This window comes from Oncorhynchus gorbuscha, linkage group LG06, assembly GCF_021184085.1.
Source record: "Oncorhynchus gorbuscha isolate QuinsamMale2020 ecotype Even-year linkage group LG06, OgorEven_v1.0, whole genome shotgun sequence".
Taxonomy (NCBI): Eukaryota; Metazoa; Chordata; class Actinopteri; order Salmoniformes; family Salmonidae; genus Oncorhynchus; species Oncorhynchus gorbuscha.
The window spans coordinates 49,150,168-49,171,530 of NC_060178.1; the positions used below are offsets into that span (position 1 = coordinate 49,150,168).

At 45.1% G+C, this 21,363-nt stretch overlaps 1 protein-coding gene across 1 annotated transcript in view; it reads right to left on the reverse strand.

Annotated features, from left to right (window-relative positions):
- The window catches only part of LOC124038696 (pituitary adenylate cyclase-activating polypeptide type I receptor-like), a 45,942-nt gene extending 26,458 nt beyond the window's left edge, over positions 1-19,484 (reverse strand). The window contains exons 1-4 of the mRNA XM_046354781.1: positions 19,406-19,484; positions 19,115-19,299; positions 17,477-17,585; positions 6,222-6,326 (exon numbers count right to left, since the gene is read on the reverse strand). Of these exons, the coding sequence (XP_046210737.1) occupies positions 6,222-6,326; positions 17,477-17,585; positions 19,115-19,299; positions 19,406-19,484 (478 nt within the window). The remainder of the gene's footprint in view (positions 1-6,221; positions 6,327-17,476; positions 17,586-19,114; positions 19,300-19,405) is intronic.
- Positions 19,485-21,363: the final 1,879 nt, after the last annotated feature.

Here is a 21,363-nt window from a genome sequence, read left to right on the forward strand (position 1 = left end):
AAACAGTAACAGTAAACTGTACAAAACAATAAAATGAACAACGACCGTGAAGCTATATACCAAATGTGCTGACACAAGCATCTAACATAGACAATCACCCACAATCCCCAATGACAAAACAGGCTACATAAATATGGTTCCCAATCAGAGAACCATTTCAGGCCAAACACAGAGACAAACTAGACATACAACATAGAATGCCCACTTAGATCACACCCTGACCAAACAAAACACAGAAACAGACAAACTAGACATGCAACATAGAATGCCCACTTAGATCACACCCTGACCAAACAAAACATAGAAATAGACAAACTAGACATACAACATAGAATGCCCACTTAGATCACACCCTGACCAAACAAAACATAGAAACATACAAAGCAAACTATGGTCAGGGCACGACAATGTTAGTCTAAAAGAAACGTGAGTTAATGTCTCGATGCTTTTTATAGTGGAGATCAAGTTTATAAATTGTCTGGCAGGGCTGATGAAAAAGGTGGATTGCGCAATCAGATGGAACAGAGTAAATAGGCATTTTAACGTTTTAGATTTAGCCGGTGGTAACTTGTAGAATAGACACCGGCTGGAATGTGGTTTTAACCAATCAGCATTCAGGATTATCACCACCCATTGTATAACACTGAACTACGAGAGCTACACGTTGATTTGGGTAGTTTTGTATTCGTTCATATCCCCAGAAATCTGACCAGAGTTGAATGCCTTGGTCCACACTCCCAGTTTTGAGTTGATGTTGCTATTTACCCACGCATGAGATTTGATTATGGCTTTGAGAATAGGTGTTGTGCTTATTTTGTAGACTAAGCATCTTCCACTATGCCATCTCCTTGCCTCCTCTCTCCTTCCTCTGGCGTCCCACTGTAGAAGTAGTAAATTACTATCCACTAATGACAACTTCGTAACAGCTTCATAACAGCTGTGGTCCTTCTGTAGCTCAGTTGGTAGAGCATGGCGCTTGTAACGCCACAGTAGTGGGTTCGATCCCCGGGACCACCCATACGTAGAATGTATGCACACATGACTGTAAGTCGCTTTGGATAAAAGCGTCTGCTAAATGGCATATATTATTATTATTATTATTGTTAGCTCAGTAGCCCTGTGTCAACACAGCAGCTTACTGAGAAAAGGAGGTTAAAGAGGGTTTAACACAATGGGACCGTGAAGCTGTCTATTGGCTGTTATGGATAATAAATTATAACTGCACCCATCCAGTACCTTGCTCCACAGTGAGACGGTGAGCGGTAGGAGAATGAATGTGGGGTATTGAACAGTATAGTGAAGAGTGGGCGGCTTGACTGATAAGATGCCAGTGAGATTTTAGATTCTGTATTAGCATTAGCATACAGTGGCTAGTGGCCATAGCATGGAGGCCTGTAGCCCTGCAGCCATGGTAAGACAGGGTTGGTGGGTGAGTGGATGGCTCAGCAGTACTATCGGTAGCATAGCATAACTGAGGGCTAAGGCTAAAACGCCAGGGACAGTAGAGACTGAACAACTGTGTCTAACAAGCTTCAATAATGCTCATCCTCACACTCCTCCTTACTCTCACAGTTGAACCCTTTGATATTTGATTATTTATTTATTTTTCCCTCTCCGTGGCTCTAAGTGCCTCTGGTGTACTTATCGTTGACTGAGTCTGCGGGGGAGGGATCCAGGGAGTGCTCTGTAGGCTAGCTCCCACTCTTAATTGAGTTATGAGGTCATCGTTCACATTGACAACCCCCGCCCTTTACTCCCACTCACTCTTAAAGTTTAAGTCCAAGCTCAAGTTTCACTGAGATAATGCTTCAAGGGGTTTTTCCCTCTCTCTTGTTCTTTACATGTTTCTTCTGTATATTTATCTCCCTCTCTCACACACACACACACACACACACACACACACTCTCCGTGTTTTGTTTATTTATCTCCCTCTCTCTCTCACACACACACACACACACACACACACACACACACACACACACACACACACACACACACACACACACACACACACACACACACACACACACACACACACACACACACACACACACACACACACACACACACACACACACACACACACACACACACACACTCTCCGTCTTTTATATATTTATCTCCCTCTCACACACACACACACACACACACACACACACACACACACACACACACACACACACACACACACACACACACACACACACACACACACACACACACACACACACACACACACACACACACACACACACACACACACACACACACTCTCGGTCTTTTGCTCTTCCTGTCATTGAGAAGTACAAGCCATATACGCAAACCTCCACACCAAAAACACAGAATATTTCCCTAAACTTACCCATTAATGTTGGTTAACACATATCAAACCAATACAGACTACATTTTCCCCTGCATTCCCACATTAATTTTGGTCAACACACACATACTTCCACAGAGTGTGTTTCTGACTCCATGGAGACGTTCTTAGTGTCGTCGTTTTAAGAACATACAACACACACACAGTGATGAATGTATCATGTTTAAACACCTTATCCAATGTCAACCATTTTACGAGCCATGAGAGGCCATAACAGTGTTTGTTTTCTTTGGTGTACACTCCTAGAATTAGTGGTCACTCAAGGAACCCTGGAGAATCCTCAAGGAACCCTGGAGAATCCTCAAGGAACCCTGGAGAATCCTCAAGGAACCATGGAGAATCCTCAAGGAACCCTGGAGATCCTCAAGGAACCCTGGAGAATCCTCAAGGAACCCTGGAGATCCTCAAGGAACCCTGGAGAATCCTCAAGGAACCCTGGAGAATCCTCAAGGAACCATGGAGAATCCTCAAGGAACCCTGGAGATCCTCAAGGAACCATGGAGAATCCTCAAGGAACCCTGGAGATCCTCAAGGAACCTTGGAGATCCTCAAGGAACCCTGGAGATCCTCAAGGAACCCTGGAGAATCCTGAAGGAACCCTGGAGAATCCTGAAGGAACCCTGGAGATTCCTGAAGGAACCCTGGAGAATCCTGAAGGAACCCTGGAGAATCCTGAAGGAACCCTGGAGAATCCTGAAGGAACCCTGGAGAATCCTGAAGGAACCCTGGAGAATCCTGAAGGAACCCTGGAGAATCCTCAAGGAACCCTGGAGAATCCTGAAGGAACCCTGGAGAATCCTGAAGGAACCCTGGAGAATCCTCAAGGAACCCTGGAGAATCCTGAAGGAACCCTGGAGAATCCTCAAGGAACCCTGGAGATCCTGAAGGAACCCTGGAGAATCCTCAAGGAACCCTGGAGATCCTGAAGGAACCCTGGAGAATCCTCAAGGAACCCCTGCAGTCAATGGATTCATATTGACATCTTTGGTTAGTTGTGGCATTCTTTGAGAAACCTTTAACATTTCGATGTATCAAAAGGTTCTCAGAGGAACCCTGGACTGGAGGCGTGTCTTAGTAAGGGTGTGGTGTTCAGCTAGATCCTTTTACCCGACCTGTGGGAGTAAATGTCATTCCTGGTCATATGTTCGGTTGCATTTTCATCCCACTGTATGATTGAATGCTATCAGTTTTGTCGTTTTGGTGAGGCTTACAGTGGTGTATGAGTTCCTCAAGTCCCTTTATTACTATATATAATCAGCAATTGTAAAATGCTTGAATATTTAAGGTAAATTTACATTTTGCCGTTGACACGGTGAGATTTAATCTAACGGGTGGCCAGAAAAAAAAAGCCTGGCCTCCAATAAGCCACACCTTCAATAATATGATAGGCTTCCACCTCTACAGTATAATATTGAAGGTCCTGAACAGTCATTCTGAAAATATTTTGTTCTCTCATTGCTAACTACCAGATGTTACAGGAAAGCCAAAAAGATCATCACGGACAACAACCACCTGAGCCACTGCCCGTTCACCCCGCTACCATCCAGAAGGCAAGTTCAGTACAGGTGAATCAAAGCTGGGACCGAGAGACTGAAAAACAGCTTCTATCTCAAGGCCATTCAGACTGTTAAACAGCCGCCACTAACACAGAGAGGCTGCTGCCGACATACAGACTTGAAATCATTGGCCACTTTAATAAATGGATCTCTAATCACTTTAATAATGCCATTTTCACAATGCTTACATATCTCGCATTACTCATCTCATATGCACACATATATACTGTATTCTTTTTATATATATAATTGTATTTATTTAAATTTCACCCCGTTTTCTCCACAATTGTTTAGTAGCTACTATCTTGTCTCATCGCTACAACTCCCGTACGGGCTCGGGAGAGACGAAGGTTGAAAGCCATGCTTCCTCCGATACACAACCCAACCAAGCCGCACTGCTTCTTAACACAGCGCGCATCCAACCGCACCAATGTGTCGGAGGAAACACAGAGTCTCTGGTGCACCTGGCAAACTTGGTTAGCGCGCACTGCGCCCGGCCCGGGATTTGTGTGTATTAGGTAGTTGTTGTGGAATTGTTAGATTACTTGTTAGATATTGCTGCACTGTCAGAACTAGAAGCACAAGCATTTTGCAACACCCACAATAACATCTGCTAACCTAATGTGTGTGTAAACAATCAAATGTGATTTGATTTGAAAATTTTCCATTGAATTTAACAGCAAAAGTTTTTTTTTAATGTGCAATGTGTTATCGCACACAGTCTTTCAACCGCAAGAAGTGAGCTTGATGGAAACACCTCTGCTGGTAAAATGCGCATTTTGTTTTATACAGATTTTTGAATATTGAAATAAAAATATGTCACAAATTGGATGTATACCTAGCTACAAGTATCAACGATTTATTTTTAAACAGCTCCCATTTGGCATGTCTTTTGTGACGCAGTTCACAGCAGCACTGACAGATGTGTTGATTTGACAGCTGCGTTGGTGTTTTTAACGACATTTCCCCTCCTTTGGGTCCATACAGCCTGAAGACCGAGCCCCCCAGGACCCTAACTAGCTAATATAAGACACAGATGAAAGGGGAAATATACAAGTATCTTTGCCATAGATTAATAGGGTAAACTTTTAATTGTATTTGCTGACACCCTACAGTCAAATTTTGGCACCAGTAGAGTAGCTATCCAGCTATTTAAACCACGCCCGTGCAAACACGCCTTCTCCAAGGCGGTACTTATTTTAAATTAGGTAATAGAATATCATGTTACCATTGGTGTATTAAAATTAGAGTTAAGGTGATGTCACCTTGTCCCCTTCAAGGGGAATTTCACCCTGGGGAAATCTAGGTTTGTTTTCATAATGTCCGAGGCATTTCTAGGTCAGTGAGATGTGTTTCACACATAATTGACCAGGAGGAAGGCAGGTCTAGGGGAGGTACGAGATCTAAAAAACAATGTTGCCCTGCTTTGTGGCATTTCACAAAGGCTCTGTGTTATACTGATGGCACTATTTGTTTTGTGCGTGTAGATATGGTTGGACTTGTTCAATATATTAATTGGACATCTTTCAGTGATGTTCCTATAGGCGGATGCATTGCTTAATATACAAGCTGAACCTTTTTTTTGTTGCAGTCTCTGAAAGACGACAACTCGTGTGGGGCGGGTGCTTTGTGTTCTGGCCCCTCCCACAAGGCGGGCTATTTTGAAAGGGAGGCCTTACACTAACAACACAATCCTTTGGGCAAAACCGAAAGAACTGACCAGACCGCATTGGCTTCAAGTGATTCCTCTCATCAACACGAAATTGACAATGGAGCATTTTTGTATGTTCAGGCGGTTAACCTATACGAGTTTGGGTATGCGCCCGTCGAACTGAAGCCTTTATTCGCCAACTGATTCATGTCTTTAGTGTTTGCATGCGCTATTAATGACCCAACTAATAGCAACAGTAGAAGCTCTGATCTTTCAGTGGATGTATACACTGACATCCTTCCTTACACCTCTTCAGAAGCTACATTGGTTCTGCTTATATAAACTTCTCCCCACTGTGATGTGTGGGTTAAGGCCAGGTTTAAAGGTCAATCAATCCATCTATGAAAAGTATTGATGAAGTTATTTTTTACATCAGCAGTTGTCATGCATATGCCATTACCCAGCCTATAGACTCTAAAGCATGCAATGCATATGCCATTACCCAGCCTATAGACCCTAAAGGGTAAGCAGAAGCAGAGGCATATTGTCTCGGAAAAACTGCTCAGGGACAAATCGCTCAAAGGTCAAAGGATAGTGCCAAAGTTAAAGGTGAAAGGAGGTTGGACATCATTACCTTTGTTGGCGAAGAGCTGGGAGATGTCTGAGCAAGACACATTGACAATCTGGCCCACATCAGCCCGGTACCAGCACCTGACCTCATCCCACTCCGTACGACACCCTGAGAGACGCACACAGAGGCATGCACACACACACACACCCACACAGAAAGAATGGATGTTAGCACCTCACTTCATCCCACTCAATACGACACCCTGAGAGACACACACAGAGGCATGCACACACACACGCACCCACACAGAAAGAATGGATGTCAGCGCCTCACTTCATCCCACTCAATACGACACCCTGAGAGACACACACAGAGGCATGCACACACACACGCACCCACACAGAAAGAATGGATGTCAGCGCCTCACTTCATCCCACTCAATACGACACCCTGAGAGACACACACAGAGGCATGCACACACACACACACACAGAAAGAATGGATGTCAGCGCCTCACTTCATCCCACTCAATACGACACCCTGAGAAACACACACAGAGGCATGCACACACACACGCACCCACACAGAAAGAATGGATGTCAGCACCTGACCTCATCCCACTCAATACGACACCCTGAGAGACGCACACAGAGGCATGCACACACACACGCACCCACACAGAAAGAATGGATGTCAGCACCTCACTTCATCCCACTCAATACGACACCCTGAGAGACACACATACACACATGCACGCACGCATAACACACACACAGGAGGAAGGAGGAAAGAAATGACTTAAATGTAATGTAAATGATATGAACACAGTTTGTCACTTCCTGTCAGCAAGCTGTAGACGGACAGCGGATTTGTGCCACGTTTGATGGGTCCACTGTAAACTCTAACAATCAACTCAAATCAAACGTTTTATCACATACGCCGAATACAACAGGTGTAGTAGACCTTACAGTGAAATGCTGAATACTACAGGTGTAGTAGACCTTACAGTGAAATGCTGAATACAACAGGTGTAGTAGACCTCACAGTGAAATGCTGAATACAACAGGTGTAGTAGACCTTACAGTGAAATGCTGAATAGAACAGGTGTTGTAGACCTTACAGTGAAATGCTGAATACAACAGGTGTAGTAGACCTTACAGTGAAATGCTGAATACAACAGGTGTAGTAGACCTTACAGTGAAATGCTGAATACAACAGGTGTAGTAGACCTTACAGTGAAATGCTGAATACAACAGGTGTTGTAGACCTTACAGTGAAATGCTGAATACAACAGGTGTTGTAGACCTTACAGTGAAATGCTGAATACAACAGGTGTTGTAGACCTTACAGTGAAATGCTGAATACAACAGGTGTAGTAGACCTTACAGTGAAATGCTGAATACAACAGGTGTAGTAGACCTTACAGTGAAATGCTGAATACAACAGGTGTAGTAGACCTTACAGTGAAATGCTGAATACAACAGGTGTAGTAGACCTTACAGTGAAATGCTGAATACAACAGGTGTTGTAGACCTTACAGTGAAATGCTGAATACAACAGGTGTAGTAGACCTTACAGTGAAATGCTGAATACAACAGGTGTTGTAGACCTTACAGTGAAATGCTGAATACAACAGGTGTAGTAGACCTTACAGTGAAATGCTTCCTTACAAGCCCTTAACCAACAATGCTTTATGAAGTTAAGAAGAAAAATGTGTTAAGTAAAAAATAAGCAAAAAAACATTTAAAATAACAAAGCAGTAAAATAACAATAGCAATAGGGAGGCTATATACAGGGGGTACCAGTACAGAGTCAATGTGGAGGCTATATACAGGGGGTACCAGTACAGAGTCAATATGGAGGCTATATACAGGGGGTACCAGTACAGAGTCAATGTGGAGGCTATATACAGGGGGTACCAGTACAGAGTCAATATGGAGGCTATATACAGGGGGTACCAGTACAGAGTCAATGTGGAGGCTATATACAGGGGGTACCAGTACAGAGTCAATATGGAGGCTATATACAGGGGGTACCAGTACAGAGTCAATGTGGAGGCTATATACAGGGGTATCGGTACAGAGTCAATGTGGAGGCTATATACAGGGGGTACCAGTACAGAGTCAATATGGAGGCTATATACAGGGGGTACCAGTACAGAGTCAATGTGGAGGCTATATACAGGGGGTACCAGTACAGAGTCAATATGGAGGCTATATACAGGGGGTACCAGTACAGAGTCAATGTGGAGGCTATATACAGGGGGTACCAGTACAGAGTCAATATGCGGGGGCACCGGTTAGTCGAGGTAATTCAGATAATAAGCACATGCAGGCAGAGTTAAAGTGACCATGGATAGGTAATAAACAGAGAGTAGCAGCAGTGTAAAAGAGGGGTCTGGGTAGCCCTTTGATTAGCTGTTCAGGAGTCTTATGGCTTGGGAGTAGAAGCTGTTAATAAGAAGCCTTTTGGACCTAGACTTGGTGCTCTGGTACCACTTGCCGTAGCATAGAGTGGTTGGAATTGGACAATTTATTGTCATGTTTTGTCTTAGATTGTCTTGTCATTTTGCTTTTCCTCTGTTCATTTTCCCCCTGCTGGTCTTTTTAGGTTCGTTCCCCTTTTTCTCTCTCCCTTCCTCTCTCTCTTCTCTCTATTGTTCCGTTCCTGCTCCCAGCTGTTCCTATTCCCCTAATCAATCATTTAGTCTTCCCACACCTGTTCCTTATCTTTTCCCCTGATTAGAGTCCCTATTTCTTCCCTTGTTTTCCGTTCCTGTCCTGTCGGATCCTTGTCTATTGTTCACCGTGCTGTGTCTGTGTATCGCCCTGTCGTGTCGTGTTTCCCTCAGATGCTGCGTGGAGAGCAGGTGTCTGAGTCTGCTAGGTTCAAGTGCCTTCCCGAGGCAACCTGCAGTTCTTGATCGAGTCTCCAGTCTGTTCTCGTCATTACGAGTGGAATTATGTCTTATGTTTGTAGAATTACTTTTCTGGATTAAAGACTCTGTTTTCGCCAAGTCGCTTTTGGGTCCTCATTCACCTGCATGACAGAAGGATCCGACCAAAGAATGGACCCAGCGACTACAGATGTTCGTAATACTGCCGTCGAGATCCAAGGAGCCATGCTCGGCAGACACGAGCAGGAATTGTCTGCTGCTCGCCATGCCGTGGAGAACCTGTCCGCTCAGGTTTCCGACCTCTCTGGACAGTTCCAGAGTCTTCGTCTCGTGCCACCTGTTACTTCCTGGCCTGCCGAGCCTCCGGAACCTAGGGTTAATAACCCACCTTGCTACTCCGGGCAGCCCACGGAGTGCCGCTCCTTTCTCACCCAGTGTGATATTGTGTTCTCTCTCCAACCCAACACATACTCTAGCGAGAGAGCTCGGGTTGCTTACGTCATTTCACTCCTTACTGGCCGGGCTCGAGAGTGGGGCACAGCTATCTGGGAGGCAAGGGCTGATTGTTCAAACAATTACCAGAACTTTAAGGAGGAGATGATTCGGGTTTTTGACCGTTCAGTTTTTGGTAGGGAGGCTTCTAGGGCCCTGGCTTCCCTATGCCAAGGTGATCGATCCATAACGGATTACTCTATAGAGTTTCGCACTCTTGCTGCCTCTAGTGACTGGAACGAGCCGGCGCTGCTCGCTCGTTTTCTGGAGGGACTCCACGCAGTGGTCAAAGATGAGATTCTCTCTCGGGAGGTTCCCGCCAGTGTGGACTCTTTGATTGCTCTCGCCATCCGCATAGAACGATGGGTAGATCTTCGTCACCAAGCTTGTGGAAGAGAGCTCGCGTCAACGGTGTTTCCCTGCTCCGCATCGCAACCATCTCCCTCCTCTGGCTCAGAGACTGAGCCCATGCAGCTGGGAGGTATTCGCATCTCGACTAAGGAGAGGGAACGGAGGATCACCAACCGCCTGTGCCTCTATTGCGGATTTGATGGACATTTTGTCAATTCATGTCCAGTAAAAGGCCAGAGCTCATCAGTAAGCGGAGGGCTACTGGTGAGCGCTACTACTCAGGTCTCTTCATCTAGATCCTGTACTACTATGTCGGTCCATCTACGCTGGACCGGTTCGGGTGCTACATGCAGTGCCTTGATTGACTCGGGGCTGAGGGTTGTTTCATGGACGAAGCATGGGCTCGGAAACATGACATTCCTTTCAGACAGTTAGACAAGCCTACGCCCATGTTTGCCTTAGATGGTAGTCATCTTCCCAGTATCAGATTTGAGACACTACCTTTAACTCTCACAGTATCTGGTAACCACAGTGAGACTATTTCTTTTTTGATTTTTCGTTCACCTTTTACACCTGTTGTTTTGGGTCATCCCTGGCTAGTATGTCATAATCCTTCTATTAATTGGTCTAGTAATTCTATCCTATCCTGGAACGTTTCTTGTCATGTGAAGTGTTTCTTCTGTCCCCACTTCTCAGGAGGAACCTGGCGATTTGACAGGAGTGCCGGAGGAATATCATGATCTGCGCACGGTCTTCAGTCGGTCCCGAGCCAACTCCCTTCCTCCTCACCGGTCGTATGATTGTAGTATTGATCTCCTTCCGGGGACCACTCCCCCTCGGGGTAGACTATACTCTCTGTCGGCTCCCGAACGTAAGGCTCTCGAGGATTATTTATCTGTGTCTCTTGACGCCGGTACCATAGTGCCTTCTTCCTCTCCGGCCGGGGCGGGGTTCTTTTTTGTTAAGAAAAAGGACGGTACTCTGCGCCCCTGCGTGGATTATCGAGGGCTGAATGACATAACGGTTAAGAATCGTTATCCGCTTCCCCTTATGTCATCAGCCTTCGAGATTCTGCAGGGAGCCAGGTGCTTTACTAAGTTGGACCTTCGTAACGCTTACCATCTCGTGCGCATCAGAGAGGGGGACGAGTGGAAAACGGCGTTTAACACTCCGTTAGGGCATTTTGAGTACCGGGTTCTGCCGTTTGGTCTCGCCAATGCGCCAGCTGTTTTTCAGGCATTAGTTAATGATGTTCTGAGAGACATGCTGAACATCTTTGTTTTTGTCTATCTTGACGATATCCTGATTTTTTCACCGTCACTCGAGATTCATGTTCAGCACGTTCGACGTGTTCTACAGCGCCTTTTAGAGAATTGTCTCTACGTGAAGGCTGAGAAGTGCTCTTTTCATGTCTCCTCCGTTACTTTTCTCGGTTCCGTTATTTCCGCTGAAGGCATTCAGATGGATTCCGCTAAGGTCCAAGCTGTCAGTGATTGGCCCGTTCCAAGGTCACGTGTCGAATTGCAGCGCTTTTTAGGTTTCGCTAATTTCTATCGGCGTTTCATTCGTAATTTCGGTCAAGTTGCTGCCCCTCTCACAGCTCTTACTTCTGTCAAGACGTGTTTTAAGTGGTCCGGTTCCGCCCAGGGAGCTTTTGATCTTCTAAAAGAACGTTTTACGTCCGCTCCTATCCTCGTTACTCCTGACGTCACTAGACAATTCATTGTCGAGGTTGACGCTTCAGAGGTAGGCGTGGGAGCCATTCTATCCCAGCGCTTCCAGTCTGACGATAAGGTTCATCCTTGCGCTTATTTTTCTCATCGCCTGTCGCCATCTGAACGCAACTATGATGTGGGTAACCGCGAACTGCTCGCCATCCGCTTAGCCCTAGGCGAATGGCGACAGTGGTTGGAGGGGGCGACCGTTCCTTTTGTCGTTTGGACAGACCATAAGAACCTTGAGTACATCCGTTCTGCCAAACGACTTAATGCCCGTCAAGCTCGTTGGGCGTTGTTTTTCGCTCGTTTCGAGTTTGTGATTTCTTACCGTCCGGGTAGCAAAAACACCAAGCCTGATGCCTTATCCCGTCTGTTTAGTTCTTCTGTGGCTTCTACTGATCCCGAGGGGATTCTTCCTTATGGGCGTGTTGTCGGGTTGACAGTCTGGGGAATTGAAAGACAGGTTAAGCAAGCACTCACGCACACTGCGTCGCCGCGCGCTTGTCCTAGTAACCTCCTTTTCGTTCCTGTTTCCACTCGTCTGGCTGTTCTTCAGTGGGCTCACTCTGCCAAGTTAGCTGGTCATCCCGGTGTTCGAGGCACTCTTGCGTCTATTCGCCAGCGCTTTTGGTGGCCGACTCAGGAGCGTGACACGCGCCGTTTCGTGGCTGCTTGTTCGGACTGCGCGCAGACTAAGTCGGGTAACTCTCCTCCTGCCGGTCGTCTCAGACCGCTCCCCATTCCTTCTCGACCATGGTCTCACATCGCCCTAGACTTCATTACCGGTCTGCCTTTGTCTGCGGGGAAGACTGTGATTCTTACGGTTGTCGATAGGTTCTCTAAGGCGGCACATTTCATTCCCCTCGCTAAACTTCCTTCCGCTAAGGAGACGGCACAAATCATCATCGAGAATGTGTTCAGAATTCATGGCCTCCCGTTAGACGCCGTTTCAGACAGAGGCCCGCAATTCACGTCACAGTTTTGGAGGGAGTTCTGTCGTTTGATTGGTGCGTCCGTCAGTCTCTCTTCCGGGTTTCATCCCCAGTCTAACGGTCAAGCAGAGAGGGCCAATCAGACGATTGGTCGCATACTACGCAGCCTTTCTTTCAGAAACCCTGCGTCTTGGGCAGAACAGCTCCCCTGGGCAGAATACGCTCACAACTCGCTTCCTTCGTCTGCTACCGGGTTATCTCCGTTTCAGAGTAGTCTGGGTTACCAGCCTCCTCTGTTCTCATCCCAGCTTGCCGAGTCCAGCGTTCCCTCCGCTCAAGCGTTTGTCCAACGTTGTGAGCGCACCTGGAGGAGGGTGAGGTCTGCACTTTGCCGTTACAGGGCACAGACTGTGAGAGCCGCCAATAAACGCAGGATTAAGAGTCCTAGGTATTGTTGCGGCCAGAGAGTGTGGCTTTCCACTCGCAACCTTCCTCTTACGACAGCTTCTCGTAAGTTGACTCCGCGGTTCATTGGTCCGTTCCGTGTCTCCCAGGTCGTCAATCCTGTCGCTGTGCGACTGCTTCTTCCGCGACATCTTCGTCGCGTCCATCCTGTCTTCCATGTCTCCTGTGTCAAGCCCTTTCTTCGCACCCCCGTTCGTCTTCCCTCCCCCCTCCCGTCCTTGTCGAGAGCGCACCTATTTACAAGGTACGTAGGATCATGGACATGCGTTCTCGGGGACGGGGTCACCAATACTTAGTGGATTGGGAGGGTTACGGTCCTGAGGAGAGGAGTTGGGTTCCGTCTCGGGACGTGCTGGACCGTTCACTCATTGATGATTTCCTCCGTTGCCGCCAGGATTCCTCCTCGAGTGCGCCAGGAGGCGCTCGGTGAGTGGGGGGGTACTGTCATGTTTTGTCTTAGATTGTCTTGTCATTTTGCTTTTCCTCTGTTCATTTTCCCCCTGCTGGTCTTTTTAGGTTCGTTCCCCTTTTTCTCTCTCCCTTCCTCTCTCTCTTCTCTCTATCGTTCCGTTCCTGCTCCCAGCTGTTCCTATTCCCCTAATCAATCATTTAGTCTTCCCACACCTGTTCCTTATCTTTTCCCCTGATTAGAGTCCCTATTTCTTCCCTTGTTTTCCGTTCCTGTCCTGTCGGATCCTTGTCTATTGTTCACCGTGCTGTGTCTGTGTATCGCCCTGTCGTGTCGTGTTTCCCTCAGATGCTGCGTGGAGAGCAGGTGTCTGAGTCTGCTAGGTTCAAGTGCCTTCCCGAGGCAACCTGCAGTTCTTGATCGAGTCTCCAGTCTGTTCTCGTCATTACGAGTGGAATTATGTCTTATGTTTGTAGAATTACTTTTCTGGATTAAAGACTCTGTTTTCGCCAAGTCGCTTTTGGGTCCTCATTCACCTGCATGACATTTATAGGGCCTTCCTCTGACACCGCCTGGTATAGAGGTCCTGGATGGCAGGAAGCTTGTCCCCAGAAACTTACTGGGCCATATGCACTACGCTCTATAGTGCCTTGCGGTCTGAGGCCGAGCAGTTTCCATACCAGGTGGTGATGCAACCAGTCAGGATGCTCTCGGTGGTGCAGCTGTAAAACCTTTTTAGTCAGGATGTAGATCAGAATGTAGATCACAGTGGGAGGAACAGGGAAAGTAAGGACTGTGTGTAATCATAACTAACTCCTGACCATGAGACACAAAGTCCCTTTTAATAACAGAACACTAATATCATATGTGCATATGGGTCTTTCTATACATAAATGGGGCCAATGTGTGACATTGGGATAAACATTTCAAAATGTTTTGAAACAAAATTAAATATATATATATATTTTTTAATGCAGTTCTTCATGTGTACTTAAAGAAATAAAAGTGAATATATGCAAATTAGCCCATAGCTCCACCTGTACAACAACATAGACCTAGGATTATACATCCTTTAAGCAGGGTTCATACAGACATTGGCAAGTCAAGTTCAAGGACTTTCAGGGACTTTTCAAGCACTTAATTGTAATTTTCAAGGACCTCAATGTAATACAATTGTATAATTTATATAATTGTACATATAGGGCCTAATATACCGTAGAGCCCACCTCCCCAAAAAGCATGCATGAAGTGTACCACTTCACCACTTTAAGAATAATGAATTTTTTAAGCCTTGATGTTGAAATTATTTTTACATTCAAAAATATGTGCAAATAATGTGGATATTGCCTGACTAAATACATAGATTGGATGCATGCATGGAGATATTTCTGTAATCTACAGTATTTGGCCAACACAGGCACACATAATAAAGACATGAATAGCTGTATCATTAATCTCACCATCTAGTTGTGGATTGTGAGGGAATGAGCATGCCATTAAACTGACCCATTAAACTGGCCCAATAAACTGGCCCATAAAACTGACCCATTAAACTGACCCATTAAACTGGCCCAATAAACTGGCCCAATAAACTGGCCCATTAAACTGACCCATTAAACTGACCCATTAAACTGACCCATTAAACTGGCCTTGGGTGAGTGTCTAGAGACAACCCTTATTCTACAACCAACACCACCACCCAACCCAGGGGGAAGTTGCTCCTAAAAGTTGATCTGGGGTTAGTGTAGCATTTTCCCCACTAAGGGACAGGGGGAGCTGATCCTTGATCTGTACCTTGGGGAAACTTCACCTCTGAGAACATCTTAATAATAATAATAATATGCCATTTAGCAGATCTTCACCCGAGAGCACACTTTGGACCCCAGGAAGAGTAGCTGCTGCTTTTGCAACAGCCAATGGGGATCATAATAAAATATTAAGTTATTTTGGGTTGGGTTAGGTTGGGTTGGGTTATTTAAGGTTAGTTAAGGTTGGTATTTACAAGGAGTACCAGTACTGAGTCAATGTGGAGGCTATTTACAAGGAGTACCAGTACTGGGTCAATGTGGAGGCTGTTTACAAGGAGTACCAGTACTGAGTCAAAGTGGAGGCTATTTACAAGGAGTACCAGTACTGAGTCAATGTGGAGGCTATTTACAAGGAGTACCAGTACTGGGTCAATGTGGAGGCTGTTTACAAGGAGTACCAGTACTGAGTCAAAGTGGAGGCTATTTACAAGGAGTACCAGTACTGAGTCAATGTGGAGGCTATTTACAAGGAGTACCAGTACTGGGTCAATGTGGAGGCTGTTTACAAGGAGTACCAGTACTGAGTCAATGTGGAGGCTATTTACAAGGAGTACCAGTACTGGGTCAATGTGGAGGCTATTTACAAGGAGTACCAGTACTGAGTCAATGTGCAGGGGTACAAGGTACAGTACAGTAGTTGAGGTAATGAAGGTAATACATTTCGCATATGTGGGTAGGCTGTGTGAGGCGTCAATATGCGATGCGAATGCGTGCCCATGGAACATTTGCCTCGGAACTTGATGAAGGCCCCAGGAACTGACACAACTCAAATCTGAACCACCTACAGGGTCACAGTGACTCTATAGGTTTGAGTAATGAGTACAAAATCACTTTAAGTAACTGTACTTTAAGTAACTGTACTATATATTAAGTGAACATCTGGCCAATAGGGAAGAAAGAAATTAAGAGGGGACAAGATACTGTATATACAGTGCCTTGCGAAAGTATTCGGCCCCCTTGAACATTGCGTCCTTTTGCCATATTTCAGGCTTCAAACATAAAGATATAAAACTGTATTTTTTTGTGAAGAATCAACAACAAGTGGGACACAATCATGAAGTGGAACGATGTATGGCCCTGAACATTGTGCTTTCCATTTATTAACAGTACTGACTGCTCAATAGATTTTGACTGGTTGCAGGTTCATATCAACAAAGAACAACAATTACAGTATCACAGAGACAAAGGACAAGTTTGTGAGATGCAGGGTACAGTACTGTAAAAATAGGGGTACAAGGAGGAGGAAGTACAAAAAACTAAATTGCAAAGAGCAAAGCAGAGTAGTCATTTCTGATCAATTTTGAGCTACTATGATAGAACATGTTTTCGTTCATCAAAAGACAATGACGGAAAAATATGAATATTTTTTTAGATTAAAAATGTACTTGTCCCTGAGAATTGTATGTTTTGAACAATGTGTTTTCTATTTTTTGTTTACTGACTGCTTGAGAGTGTATATCATTTTGATCACTTTGTTTGTGATTTGAGAGCCGTGTTTGATTTTGAACACAGGTAAAACTGTTTTGAGGCGAATGTTTCATTTTGCAAGAGGAGTCAGAGGTTATGTAAATAGTGCTTGAAGATGAGGTTTGTGTTTAATGTTTTCAGGAAATGGAGCAAGGTTTCAGAAATTGTGTTTTAGCAATTGAGAAAAACGGTAAATTATCTGGAAACAGCTCTGGTGGACATTCCTACAGTCAGCATGCTAATTGAACACTCCCTCAACTTGAGACATCTGTGGCATTGTGTAACAAAACTGCATATTTTAGTGGCCTTTTATTGTTCCCAGCACAAGGTGCACCTGTGTAATATTTATGCTGTTTAATCAGCTTCTTGATATGACACACCTGTCAGGTGAATGGATTATCTTGTCAAAGAAGAAATGCTCACTAAACAGATTTAAACATTTTACCATTAAGAAAGTTTACGCTGACGCCAACAATAGGTAAAAGCTTGCTACGTAGATAATTCCAATTTGTGCCACCATTTTTGGAAATATTATTTGTCTGAACATCATCGTTTAGGAGGTCAGATGTAATCAAGGTCAAACTTGAAAGACGTATTTGTAAATCTATCACCACAAGGCCTGTTCACCTAAAACCTCTGGTAAATTTAATCTGAATCAAAAATAGTCTCACAAAATCAAGACTGAATATGCATGTTAAGGGAACCCACAAAGTGTTCACATCGATTATGTTTACAGAACTTAATACAATAAATGAATAGTACTGTTTGGGTTTACAGTACCTGTCCTGGCAGAACGGTTGCGACCCTCCTGTCTGCGTGTGTGGATACAGCTCTGCTGGGCCTTCATGTGTTGGGACACCAAGGCACAGTCTGGATGGATGGCCTCCACCTGGAGGGGGGAGGGAGGGAAGGAGTATGAGAGAGAGGGAGGGAAGGAAGGGGAGATTTTTTTTATCTATGAAAAAGCACAGAACTTGTGTAATGTGAAAACACATTCCTGCATCTTTACCGAGACGACAAGTGACACCATACAACATTGTCCCTTTACGCACACTGTATCATTAAATTATTCAACACATACTGTAGAGAGTTACACACTCATTATCACCCTGTCTTCCAACCATCTCTCCCCTCCTGTCCCATCTGTAGGGCAGTGAAAAAAAGTCCCACCAAAACGACTTGTTTACTTCATTATAGAGACCATCTGCTACTGATGCTGTTTGGGTTAGGGCTCTGTTTATATACACACACCCACGGGAGAGGGTGACAGTTCTCCACAGACAGTGACAGTATCTATAACTACAGTAGAAAGGGAAGTTTCGGTAGAAACTTTGTGTGCTTGCTCAACTGGATGAAAGTATTATTAATGACAGTGGAAGAAGTGTACATAGTGAGAGAGGTCTATAACTTTGAGATATATTACAGTAAAGCCAACGTCTTTAAAGGGAAATTCCACCACTTTTCAACCTCATATTCGTCAACTCCAGCAAAAAAAGACAGTGAATAGTGAATGGAGGAAGCTCTTCCTGTGGATATGTTTTAATTTGCCAGATAGGCAACACTGGTTGTCTAGATTCATGTGCTTCATTTTAAGAGTTGAGCAACACATGTCGCAGTCCAAGAAAGCTGGGATCCTCTTTTTTCAATAGTGGCCAGTCAAAACTCTGTTTTCACACGTGATTGCGCGATGACTTTATGAGAACACGTGAACAGGCTAGAGGTGGAGGCTGCACTGTAAAACCCAATGTGCTGTCATTACTCAAAACTTTTAAGGAAACTGGAACATATGAGTACAGTTACATAAAGTGATTTTGTTGTCTTTCCTCAAACTGATAGAGTCACTGCGACCCTGTAGGGATACAAATTTGAGTGGTATATCATCTTGAACATTGCCCCCACCAAGCCACGCCTCCAATATCATTTCCCAGATCGCCTTGCCTTTTCAAGTGAATTGCAGAGCTATTACCCATGACTGTATTTGTTAGTGACAGAGACAATGTTGCTGAATTCGTTCATTTTTAGTCCTGTTGCTTTCACCAAGTGAATTTCTACATAAATGTTATACATGTGGGAGACAGGAAACATCAGGATCTACCAGCAACAAACGGTGGAATGAACGACTGAGGAGGAGGGTGGCAAGATGGAAGTTCAAAATCTTCACTGCCCCCCAAGCTGCCTAGACCAAGACAAAGCTCAGACCTGGCTTTTATCCTTCAGCCTGGCTGCCGCGTCACTTTGCTACCTACCTCCCACTACCACACTCACGGAACCAACCCGGAACCCTCCACCACCAAAAGAGGATGGAGGGGAAACCAAACATCACACCTTGACCCAGAGCAAGCGGACCCCAGGGGAGGGCCATCCCTGACCATTGGGTCTAGGGCTCCCTTGTGTGTCTGCTCCCACTACCACACTCACGGAACCAACCCGGAACCCACACCTTGACTCGGAGCAAGCGGACCCCAGGGGAGGGCCATCCCCGACCCCTGGGTCTAGGGCTCCCTTGTGTGTCTGCTTGCTCTTCAAGTTGTCTTTCCTCCTGGTTCCCGGTTCCTGTTGCTTCCAGGCCCACAGTCGCAGCACCAACCCCTGGTTTTCCAGCCCTGGTAGCAGCAGATATATGGCTGCTCATGGTTGCCTCCACATAGACAGCACAAGGTACGTACAGAGATCTGCCCCCATGGAGTCACTCACAATGAACACACATACTGTTGGTGAGTGCACCAAAGCCAGGCGGGTCTGAGTCCTGTTTGTTCACTCTATCCTCCAGCACCAGCCCGATAGACATACCCTCCACTACTCCCACCCCCCTTCTCCCTCTCCATCGCTCTTCCCCCTCCCCCCACTACACCTATCACTCTCACAGAACTAGACCAGAAACCATTCATCACCACATCAGAAGAGGTGTGACGGAAGGACCAAAGATTTAGACCTGCGCTCGGAACGAGTAGACCACATGAGAGTACCATCACTGACTTCCGGGTTGTTTCTGGCTCAAAATGTCCAGAAACAAAGCACTTTCTTCTGAAACTCGTCAGTCTATTCTTGTTCTGAGGAATTAAGGCTATTCAATGAGAGAAATTGCCAAGAATCTGAAGATCTCATACAACGCTTTATACTACTCCCTTCACAAGACAGCGCAAACTGTATCTAACCAGAATAGAAAGAAGAGTGGGAGGCCTCAGTGCACAACTAAGCAAGAGGACAAGTACATTAAAGTGTCTAGTTTGAGAAACAGACACCTCACAAGTCCTCATCTGGCAGCTTCATTAAATAGTACCAGCAAAACACCAGTCTCAATATCAACAGTGAAGATGCTGGGATGTTGGCCTTCTAATTGCAAAATGGTTTTCTAATGATCAATTAGCCTTTTAAACGATAAACTTAGATTAGCTAACACAATGTGCCACTGGAATACAGGAATGATGATTGCCGATAATGGGCCTCTGTGTCAAGGCTGTGGGCAACTGGTGAAAGGACTCAGGCGCAGGAGAGCTGAGATGCGTGGACAAGGTATGTAATAAAAGATACACCAATATAAACACAATACTACGGTGCGGGAAAATACCGGTACCACGAAATAAACGGGCGTAATAACAAAACCCGGCAACAAAATACCAGCCGTCAGAAACAGCCTGAACAATAAACAAACACACACACAAACATGGAGGAAACCAGAGGGTTAAATAATGAACATGTATGTAAAGGGGGAATTGAAACCAGGTGTGTAGAAAACAAACATGGAGGAAACCAGAGGGTTAAATAATGAACATGTATGTAAAGGGGGAATTGAAACCAGGTGTGTAGAGAACAAACATAGAGGAAACCAGAGGGTTAAATAATGAACATGTATGTAAAGGGGGAATTGAAACCAGGTGTGTAGAAAACAAACATGGAGGAAACCAGAGGGTTAAATAATGAACATGTATGTAAAGGGGGAATTGAAACCAGGTGTGTAGAAAACAAAGACAAAACAAATGGAAAATGAAAAGTGGATCGGCGATGGCTAGAAGGCCGGTGACGTCGACCGCCGAACGCCACTCGAACAAGGAGAGGGACCGACTCCGGCGGAAGTCGTGACACTCTGTACGCCTACGTAGATATTCCATTAAAAAGCAGCCGTTTCCAGCAAAAATAATCATTTACAAAATTAACAATGTCTACACTTTATTTCTGATCAATTTTACGTCATTTTAATGGTCAAAAAATGACTTTCTTCTAAAAACAAGAACATTTCTACGTGACCCCAAACTTTTGAACAGTAGTGAATATTTTCACATATTGTTCCCCTATAGGAAAAAACTCACAACCCAGGCATTGCAAGTGCCATGCTCTACCAACTGAGCCACACTGGACCAGTTGAAGGATTTCCTGAACCAACCACAAATTCTGTAAAACCCGGGAAATTTACCAGGATTTTGCAACCCCACCTGCAAGTTATCCAGCGAGAGTTAGAATATCCAACTGTTGACATTTTGTCTTCACCTGCATCCTGCATTCATAATGACTGTCAGAGTTGGAAACAGTCTGAGGATACTACCTCAGCCACTTAGACTGGAACAAGCCTTTCAGTAACAGGTGCAAAAATCGAACTAAATGATTGGATTCGTTTAGAAAATGTATGTTATTTATTTTTGTGTAGTATAAGATCAATCGTTCTATCAATC